The sequence below is a fragment of the Lutjanus erythropterus genome, chromosome 9 (assembly GCF_056507025.1).
Source record: "Lutjanus erythropterus isolate fLutEry1 chromosome 9, fLutEry1.hap2, whole genome shotgun sequence".
In the NCBI taxonomy this organism is placed as follows: Eukaryota; Metazoa; Chordata; class Actinopteri; order Lutjaniformes; family Lutjanidae; genus Lutjanus; species Lutjanus erythropterus.
This window is the reverse complement of record NC_139325.1, coordinates 38,650,001-38,660,687: the sequence shown is the minus strand read 5'-3', so window position 1 is coordinate 38,660,687 and position 10,687 is coordinate 38,650,001. Positions and strand designations below refer to the sequence as shown.

The 10,687-nt window shown below is 39.2% G+C and overlaps 1 protein-coding gene across 2 annotated transcripts in view; it reads right to left on the bottom strand.

Moving 5' to 3' along the window:
* Nucleotides 1-3,135: 3,135 nt before the first annotated feature.
* scap (SREBF chaperone) overlaps nt 3,136-10,687 on the bottom strand; it is a 53,791-nt gene continuing 46,239 nt past the window's right edge. For both annotated transcript variants that reach the window (XM_084727559.1, XM_084727558.1), the window contains exons 17-23: nt 10,088-10,634; nt 8,887-8,972; nt 8,585-8,667; nt 7,412-7,578; nt 7,111-7,191; nt 6,655-6,861; nt 3,136-4,773 (exon numbers count right to left, since the gene is read on the bottom strand). In XM_084727559.1, the coding sequence (XP_084583685.1) occupies nt 4,528-4,773; nt 6,655-6,861; nt 7,111-7,191; nt 7,412-7,578; nt 8,585-8,667; nt 8,887-8,972; nt 10,088-10,634 (1,417 nt within the window). In that variant the 3' untranslated portion in view covers nt 3,136-4,527. The remainder of the gene's footprint in view (nt 4,774-6,654; nt 6,862-7,110; nt 7,192-7,411; nt 7,579-8,584; nt 8,668-8,886; nt 8,973-10,087; nt 10,635-10,687) is intronic.

Below are 10,687 nucleotides of genomic sequence, written 5' to 3'. Positions count from 1 at the left end.
GTCACAAAATAACACAAACAAACTAATCGATTAAGGCAGTGGTAGACCAGCAACTCCTCTGTTCTGTGAGGTTAATTTACTGTTTTTGGCTTTGGAGTCTGGTTGGTTTTGAAAGAGCAATATCTGGCTTATATAACAGTTTTTTTCCTGTCAAAAGAGACTATCTGATGGCAAGGTAAAGCAGTGAAAATATTCTAAATATAGTCTACACAGCCTGCCTCTTCAAAATTGGGTAATACACTGATTATCGAAAAGTACCACAAACAACCCCAATTCAAAAAATCTGAACTATCCCTTTAAATATTTGCCATTCTGAGGATGCAGCTACAGGAAATGTTCCTTTTCTGCTTTAACAACTCAAAGGGTGTCATGGCTGCATCCACAAATGCCTGATATGACACTGACAGCCAGATGTAAAGGTACATTTGAAGCTGAACAGCAACGAGCTGCTTCACTGAAAAACGTTGGGCAGAACCGAATTCATTAACTGACAAAGTTCTGTTGGATGTGGATTGTTACAAGGCAAAAGTCCATATGTGATGAACCAAAACATTCAAAAGAAGCTAAGATTCAATTGCCACACCAACCCTCCCTCCCTCCTTAAAGGAACAGTTTGACATTTTGGGAAATACTTTCATTCGCTTTCTGGTGGAGAATTAGAAGATTGATACCACTGTCACATCTGTCTATTACATATAAGATTACAGCCAATAGCTGATTAGCTTAGCACAAAGACAGTCAGTCACCAGCACTAAATTAATTAAGACATTCTATCTAGTTTAATTCCTGCAAAAACTGCAGTATAAAAGTGACAATTTAGTGTTTTCTGAGGGTTTATGTGCTGATGACCAGTAACTTTCTGAAGTCTCTGCAGGTTGCCTGGCAACTGCATCAAGCCAAGACACAGTCCACCAATTATTCCCTCTGTAAAAGGCAAACTGTCATTTTCACACTTCATTTTCTGTAAAGATTTAACAAACGCTGATTAGTGAGCTCTAAAGTAGCTGCATTTTGTTAATGTTTGACACAGCTAGGCTACCTGCTTCCCTGCCATTTCCAGTCTTTGTGGTTAGCTAAGCTAACCAACTGCTAGCTGCAAATAAACCGTTATTATTAGCAGTGTCTGATTTAACTTTCCACCAGAAAGTTTACAACATTGAGCAGAATTCCCAAAATGTCAAACTTTTGCTTTAAATCAGTTTCACATTGCTAGAAAATAGAGGATAAAAAAAACAATCTAAAAACTAGCTTAGCTACACATTTTTCCCAAGTCAAAAAGCCTTTTCGACTACCATTTACAACAGAAAACACAAAGCTAATAAATTAACAGGTTACGATGCCAAAGAGGTCACAGGTCTGGTTTACTGTGGGATGAAGGTGCAACAGGTGTCTGTCTGTGAAAAACATCTCTGCCAAAGTGATGAAAAGAAAAAGATTCTGCAAGTTGTCTTTCTTAAAATAAAGCCTTAATATCCCAAAGTAATGATGTAAAAATAATGCCTTAATATGGCAAAATGAGAAACCTGTTCAAAATACTGACTTAGTATCTCAAAATAATGAGACTTACTCATTATTTTGAGAGTAAGTTTATTAATTATGACTTGCAGGATCTTTTTGGTGGAAACAGGCGTCCGTAGATGTCTTTTAAAGTTAAAATTCAAATATTAATAAGGACATTTACCCTGAATGTCAGTAGTTGACACAAAACACCATTTTCAGCTGCTTGTTTGATGTAGAATTAGAACTACTTGGTCAGTACATCCCAGTGAAACCAGAGCGGTAACCTCAACACGTCTGCAGTGTGCGTGTTTTACTAGTGCTGCAGGTGTGAACTCGGATTGCAGGCCTACTAACGTCCACATTTCCTATATGTAAGCTGATGTTTGCAAAAGTGCCTAATGTGTGTGAGCATGTGCGTCAGAGAGGGTTAGTAGTGCAGTGAATTAGTGTTGCGATGCGATACTGTAAAAAAAAAAAAAAAAGAAAGAAAAGGATTTAGTCGCCGGTTTTTAACGGATTTGTTTGTCACACCTTCTGGGACTACATTCAGTAGACGCAGCTACAGTAGATGGTAGATGATGATAATTTGGAGAAAATACATTCTAGACGAGTTAGAGACGAGTCTTAAACCTGGAGGACGACATTCTTTCAGCAGGAATCCAGAGTGAAGGCGTGAAGTTCAGGCACTGACTAGCAGGGGGAGCCAAACAAGGGCTTAACTGTTCGAAAGCTGACAACATCTTTTATTATTTTATAAATTAAAAATGTTCTGGTGTAAAGTAACATCTACTACAGTGATGGCTGTTTGAGTAGACAAGCTAATTAATTCATCTTTATTCTGAACTAATCATACATGTGCTTGAAAGGGTAACATTAGCATATGAAGGTTTTCATATCTTTATGAAGAATTGAAAAGCTGCTTAAACTTTCTTTTTTAAAATTGGTTAGTCAGTGGGGACTTATTTAAGAGTATACATAGACAAGCTGAAAAACAGCCATCTGATGTAACTATAATTGTTTTTATAGCTAATGCTAATTTGCAACATCTGTCCCTAGACAGGCTTTTATGAAAATAAGCGACTGCAATGTAATGCAATGCAAAGTAAACATCTGCACACTGTGTTTACAGCTAGCTGTGTTTCTGAGCCTGTGTAGTAATTACATGTTTTACAAAGTCTCAGCCTTCTTTGGAATCCAGGTCGCAGCTTTCAGGGGCATAAAACAGAGCCAGTTTTTTTTTAAAAGAGACTCCAAGGACTTCATTTATAAAATTGAAAAACTTGCAATCAATTTTTATCTTCTGTACGATTACTACGTACGAGTAGTTATAGATAATACAGTACAATAGGATAGGAATTAATAACAACATACGCCCGAGCTATATGTTTGGCTTTGTTTGTCAAATTACTGTTTAGTCCACCAAATAATGTGCTGCCTGGCTTCAGTCTCCTCTACCATCAAAATTCAAAATGTTTGCTTTTCTCTTTTGATTTATGGTTATTCCTGACAAAACCCTGATCTGTTCTGAGATTATGTAAGAGGAAAACACTGATTGTAAGACAGGTGCTGTCATGCGCAAGTTACAAAATTCTTTTCTTATGCTCAGGAGCTTTTAAGAGGCGCTGCTGAATATATTAACTCTCTAGTTGTTGCCTTTCTTCACATTTTCACTGACTGGCTGCAGAAAGAGGCGGACAGGTTTGAAGACAAACTCTACTGAACTTTGCATCAACAACATGACAACAAGTTGTACTGTGAGGTCTGATATTAGACACAGTACAATATGTTTTGTTATTGTTTGTGGCCAAAATGAAAATCCTGGATAGTTAAAGTCGAACCAGTTACAGTAAACAGTGATTTAAAAAAAAAAAGAAAAAATCTCTCAAGGGCACAATTTATAAAAAAATATGACATGACGTCAGTGTTCTGATCCAAAATTCAAGCAGTTTGGAAAATGGAGGTAGCCTGATGAAGATGTAGCACACAGGGGCCCCTCGTACAGCATCAGTAACCCCAGAATCAGAAGCCGAAACTGAGATTAAAGGAGGAACCAACTCCATACCAACGAACACTTCAGTGTTTCCAGTTACAAATAATCGTTATAGAACCGATGCCCCAACCCTGCCAAACAAATAATTACCATCATACATTTATGTTATTATGTCCACATTATTATATTCTCGTTTAAGAGCCGGGATTAGCCATTCATAAACAAACTGTTATTCAAAAATGTATCGCTAATAAATAATAGATTTATACATATAAAAACAGCCCCCTCTGGAGGTTTACTTTATACAGTAATCATCAGTTCTCCCTCACACACACTCTCACACGCACACATTTCACACATAACCAATCAATTTTTGTTCTCAGCAGTGTTTCGCCATAAAAAGAGCAGTAGATTCATTCACTCAGTCTCCAACAAACACGCGCTCACATTTATGTATAACTGCGCAGCTTGTCCCGACGGGCCGTGAAACCCGTCGAGGTCGCTGTGGCTGCACTTCGCTGTCGGGGCGAACGAGGCAGCGGGAATTTTAAAAAATAAGGAGACAGTTTCATCTTCCTCTCTGGGCGGGTGGGGGGAGGGGGGGTCACAGTTGAAGCCCCACCCGTGTCAGCAGCATAGAGGGCAGAGCCACAAAACAAACACACACACAAAAAGCACAAACTGGTGACTGGTGGATCCTCTTTAAGGGAGGAACATCCAGCGTTTCTTGAACCTCACGACCCCCGTAAATGTCAACACTTAGGTGTCGAGGGTCTGTCACCCTCCTCGGATAAAATGCAGCAGGTTGCACAATCAGTCCTCCTTTTTTCTGTCTTTACATCCAGGCCTGTACTTTAACCAACTAAAAAAAGAGCCTTGTATGCACATGGAAAACGGTCTAATGATCGCATCTCCTTTGGGTGTCAGAAACAACAACAACAAAAAAAAGCCAAAACAGAAAAATGAAGAAGAGGAAATGTTCTGAGTGCATGTTTTGTTTTTTTCAATGAGTGCTCCCACCGTCCATCCAGCTCTCCTCAGTCCAGTTTCTCCAGCACAGACGGCACGTACACCAGGCTGAGTTCGCTGCCGAAGTCGCAGACGATGGCGGCGTTGTCGAGCACCAGCAGCTGCCGGACGCCCTGCCCGTCGCTGCTCTGGCCCAGGTAGACGGTCTGCAGCAGGTCGCCGAAGTTCAGGTCCCAGAAGGAGACGCAGCCCTGGCCCCCCGTCACCAGGAGAGACTCGGAGATCACTCCCAGACTGGCCCCACAACCCACCTCCTGATGAGGACAGAGGGGTTAGTCGAGAGGTAAAGACTGAGTGCTACATTTTGCTGTGGATTTATATCTAAATATATTATTGATTACTTTATGATTAATAGATTTGAATATTTTGATGTTGACTATTTTCTTACACTTCATAGTTTACAAGACAACAAAATGACAAGTTAAAAATGGCTTTTTTTCTCCAATGAATATTCAGTTAATAAGAAAAAACGTAACTTATATAGTGCCTCTCATACAAAATATGCAGCTCAACATCCTTTACATTTTATTTAAAACATGAATAACAAAACAGGATATACAATAATTAAAAATCATGCAAATAAATTCAATTTAAAGTGCTCTTTACAAACATAAACCGAGCCTGCCTCTGATATGTTTGGGTTGGCTGCTTCATAAACTGAGAGCATAATTGAAAAACATCTGCATCAATTAGCAAACATGGCAATTAGCCCTGATGAAAGCATGAAAAGAAAAATAATCACTAGTTTTCAGATTTAATAAGCTGTAACCAGCGTATGTTTTGGCATTTTTACTTCATAAATGACTTATATAAAAAAATCCTGTTCTCTTCATCAGCTTGAATTAATCACTTCATCATTTCAGTAATACTACAGAATAATTCTATAATGTGCACTTTCATGATTATCCCTGATGTGACTACAGCGCTGAAATACAAGAGGAACTTCCATCTGAATTCAAAGCAGATATTAAATGTGTGTTAATTAATATAGTCATGATGGCACAATTTTAAATTTCAATACCATACTTGTATAAAAAAAAAAAAAAGATGCGCAATACCTCATTGAATACCAAAGCAAAAAGAAAAAAGTCTTAGGCACAAAAATAAGGACAAGAAACACTGAACTGAGGGGTTTTTTTTTGTTGTTGTTATTTGTTTTTTTGAATGAATGAATGAAATCCAATGAAAAGAACAAAAACAACAATGACAGTATTGTGTGTGAAGCCTGATAGATTGTATTCCTTCGGGCCACAGAGCTTTATTGTTGTCCAAAAACTCTTAAAAACATCAATGAGCCACACACACTGTAGTTTATCTGGAGTCAATCACACACACACACACACACACAAACACACACTGTCCTGCTGCCCCAAATCCTCACTAGAGCACCAAATGTGGATTAATCCTTGACTGAAAATAGTCTCTCACATATGTACTCCTGTTTCAGGAAAAATTACAGCACTGATAGAACTATATAATTGTGATTTGTTTTTTTTTAGAGCTGCAATGATTCTCTGAGTGAAAAAAATAACTGCCAACCATTTAAAGATCGATTAATCAGAACTTTTTTGCTGGTTCCAGGTTCTTAAATGTGAGGATTTGCCGTTTCTCCTTGTGATTTATGATGGTCAATAAAATGTCTGGGTGGGTCTTTGACTGTTGTTTAGACAAAAAAAAAGCAATTTGAAGACGTCACTTTGGGCTGTGACAAATTTTGATGAGCATTTTTCATAATTTACATTTACTTTTTATAGATTAAATGATTCATCGTGAAAATAATCAGCAAATTAATCAATTACAATGAAATGAAACTGATCATTAGTTGCAGCACTACTGGAGTCACAAGATAAATCTAAAGAGCAATTATAGGAGAGAAAATAAATACCAGTGATAATTATATTTATTTTTTGACTTTTCTGTAATCACTGTTTTCCCCCTCTTTATCCTGTGTAGTTTGATCCCTTCTGGCCAATAAAACGTCTCAAAATGAAACGGTCTAAAAAAGAAAACAACCTGACAAAACTTCTTATTCAGTGTTGTGAGGAGAAACTGGTTTGTTTTTATACTTTATTATTTATACAGGATGCTCACTGCTGATTGGTGGATTTTAGAGCTATAAACAAAGCCATGTGTACCTGCTGTATGGAGTACAGTTTGATCCCGGTGCTGCGGTCCCAGATACAGATGAGGTCATCCAGTCCCGAGCTGATGACACAAGAGGTGGTGCACACCAGCGAGGTGACATCACCTCTGTGACCGTAAACATGGCTGACGCGACTCCCCGTCAGGACGTCCCACAGGCAGATGGCGCCATCCTGCCCACCGCTCGCCAGAACCATCGTCTGAGGAGACAGAGGCACAGTGTCACACGTCACCTCCACATATAAATGTTACCAACATTAATTCAGTTCCAACCTCTATCATAAAACTAATGATTAAGAAAACACAGACGTAAAAGACATTTCATAAAGCAACTAAAATTATTACTTATTACATATTACTTATGTCTTATAGTTGGGTGTAAATTTTTAACAGGACTATAGATTTTTATTGTGAAATAAAACAGTATTAGAGGAAGTTGTATCACTGACCTGGTCGATGTAGATGGCTGTGATCCCTCCAGAGTGACCCTGCAGGGTGAAGAGGCAACACGAGTCCTCTAGTCGATAAATCTGACAAATAAACAACAGAGGAAGAATTTATTAGGACTAAACAGTAACACTGTTTCATCTTTTATGTGCCTTTGTGTAACGTTTTACGAGAAATTGATTTTATTTTTTTATTTTTTTTACATGAATTACACTTCATATTTTAACAGCAATGAAACATATGAATGAGGCTACAGCATCACCAGATATCAGACAGATTATTGGTCTGTATTCGGCGTGTTACCCGGACAGTGTGGTCCTGGCTGCCGGTGACGACCCTGCCGGCGGCCGCTCGCAGCACCGTGATCGGCTTCTGGTGAGCGCACTGTACAGAGCGCGTGAGCTGGCAGCTGATCACGTCCTCGCTGCTGTAACAGGGAGAGGGAGGCATGCTGCCTCGCCCAGGGGGACCTGCAGGAGGACGAGGACATAGTTTAGTTTATATCAGGGCTGAATCTAACCATTATTTTCATAATAAATTAATTGTTCGATCTATTTCATATCAGAAAACTATTAAATATGTCCTTTGCAATACATTACATTTGGGGAAAAAAGTGCATGTGAATGTCTTACTTATCATCGATCACCAAAATAGTTGCTGATTAAATTTCTTTTAATGTATCAAACAACAGTGTCTGAGGGAGCTTACTTGATTATTTTCATTTTCAGTTACTCTGCAGATTATTTTTCGACTAACAGTTCAGTCTAGAAAATGACAGAAAACTGTGAGAAGTGTCCAGCACAGTTTCCCAGTGGTCAGGATGATGTCTTAAATGTCTTGTTTTGTTGGACAAACTGTCCGAAATACAATCATGTTCAGTTTGCTATGATATTTTATAGAGAGAAGCAGCAAGTTTGTGAAGCTGAAACAAGAACATTTATGTTTTACTAAAAAAAAAAAAAACCCCAACTTAATCAATCATAGCACACTTTTTCTGTTAGTTGACAAATTGATTATTTATTCAATAAGTTACATTTGTTTAGAACATTTAATAAGGTTGTGTGCTTGTAGTTATTTGTTCTGGATTTGTATTAAATTGACAAAAGCATAATTTTCTGAGTATCATCTACTTTAGAAAGGTCAGTAATCAGGTTTTCCACCATGAGGTGATGCAGAAAATATGTGATTTAATTTGAAATGTACTGTTGTTTGGTCTGTTTCCTGTGGTTTAACCATGACATTAGAATTATACGTAACAGTTCTAACAGAAAGAGTAAGTAAATAAAAAGTTATCAACACACAGAATAGAAAACTGGCCCTACTGAACGCCTCTTCTTCATTTGTTTTCTTTTACTTCACATTAAGTTAATTAAGGCCATGTAGCCAGTTTAATTTAAAGGTGAAGACGGCAATAACACAAGCTGTAAGAACAAACAGAAAGTAATGAAAGACATCAGTCACGTTGTCTAGCCTCACCTCTGTACTGCAGCAGACACAGAGGTTTGTTTATCTCAACGGTGAAGAAATCTAGAGACCCGTTCAGCCGAGCCGCTACGATTCTGAGGAGGAAGGAGAAAAATACAAAGATTTAGTGTCTAAAAACAGTTGTTTTGTCGCTGTAAATTACCTTCATGAAGGGCAAGTTTATGCACTTAAATAACACCAGAAATTAACAAGCCAGAGGAAGCACTGTGTTTTTCTCTGTGTGTGTGTGTGTGTGTGTGTGTGTGTGTGTGTGTGTGTGTGTGTGTGTGTGTGTGTGTGTGTGTGTGTTTTACCTGTTGTTGAGGAAGGCTAGAGCTGTGATCCCAGAGACTCCGTCTTCATTACTGCAGCGTAATGACCCTTCAACCGCATCCCACAACTGTAACAAAACATGAGTTTACATTCATTTGATATGTTTATCATATACTGTATGCAGCATGCATACAAATGATAGAGAAGGTAGGGTTAAATATCTCTCTCAAAGCCAGAAACCCTCATCAGACACATGACACGCTCTAAGCCTCTATTACTTGCTTATGCTTTTAATTTTAAAGTGGCTAACAACAAGAGTCTTTCTAAACAAGCATGTGAAGGTGAGAAGACACTTTCAATAAATGTAGCAGACTACTGTACACTTCACTTTCCATTTCCTCACAGCCTCGCTACGAGATGAAATAATCAACACCACTTTGGAAATGAGAGAGAAGCAGGAAGCATAATCACTGAAGAGGTAAATTGAAAGCTACAGCAGTGATGCACAGTTAAAACTGTTTGAGCAGGGGTCGTCGTAAGGGTGGAGAGGGAAGGAACGTTTGGAGACAACATTCAGAGAAAAGGTGTGCATTTGTTCATTAATTCAATCTATAAGGGAGACGGCACTTTACCACAAAAATTCATGCCTAATGGCAGACAGATTTTTTTCACATATGGTGATATTATTCTATATGCATTATATTGTGAAATCTACATTTACAGGATGTCCATAAAGTCTCTTTACAATTTAACAAATTTATTACAAAAGCAAATGAACAGACAAATCTATGGAAATTATTACTAAATTAAAAGAATACACCTCTATATGAGCACCATTAATTGCATGAAGCACATCAAGACAGTACTCGATTTCTCGCCATGTTCGCTGTAGCATAGCCTCATCAATGGTGGCAATGGCATCAGTGATCTTTTGCTTCATGTGTGAAGCATGAATGTGATAAAAAAAAAAAACTTTGATAACCACCACTCAAATCTGATTAACATATCTCAACAATTGCTTTTGTAATTTTTTTTTTAATTGTAAAATGACTTTGTGGACACCCTGTACTTCATAATAACTTTGAGCAAAAATGTTTTCACATAATATTATTTGTATTCCCACTATAAAATATCGAGGTAAACAGATTTAAAAGACATTTAAAAATTTTTCCATTTGTTGCTTTGTGTAAAAATGTGAATACAGACAACGTCTTCTCTATGTTCAGTTATTATTTTACGCACCTCCAGTTTGCCGCTGCTCCTTCCAGCAGCTATCAGATTTCCTCTCAGCTCCATGGCCCACACAGAGCTCTCCCAGTCTGCCGTCGCCTGCATCCCGGCTGTGGAGGCTCTCTCTTGGGTTAAGAATGCAGATGAGTCCCCTAAGCTGGGTCTTCTCTGGAGCGGAGCTCCTGACGGCGGTGAAGAGGAGGCTGAGGAAGGAGACGGGTAGGTGGAGGGTGACGGGGGCTCGTGTTCCATGTAGGCGCGCTCCACAAGGCCTCCGAAGTCAAAGCCTCCCCTGGGCGGGGTGGAGAGGTGAGAGGGGGGCTGGGAGGTGAAGTTGGTGTCAATGAGCGGGGTGAGATCGGGTTGGTCGATGAAGAGGGTCGGCCGGGTGGGAGCAGAGCGGCGTCTCAACGGATAGCCCTCCTCCTCTGATAGGCCATCAGCACTGACAGAGGGGCAGCGAGCTTCGGAGCCTAAACACTCAGAGTCTGCGGCTCCGCTCACGCTGTCCCAACCATCCCGCTGCTCCCAGCAGCCACTGCTGCTGCTCCGTCTGAGCCTGCGGAGGAAACGGAGAACTCAGCTGCAAGGATCCATCAAATAAACTATGAG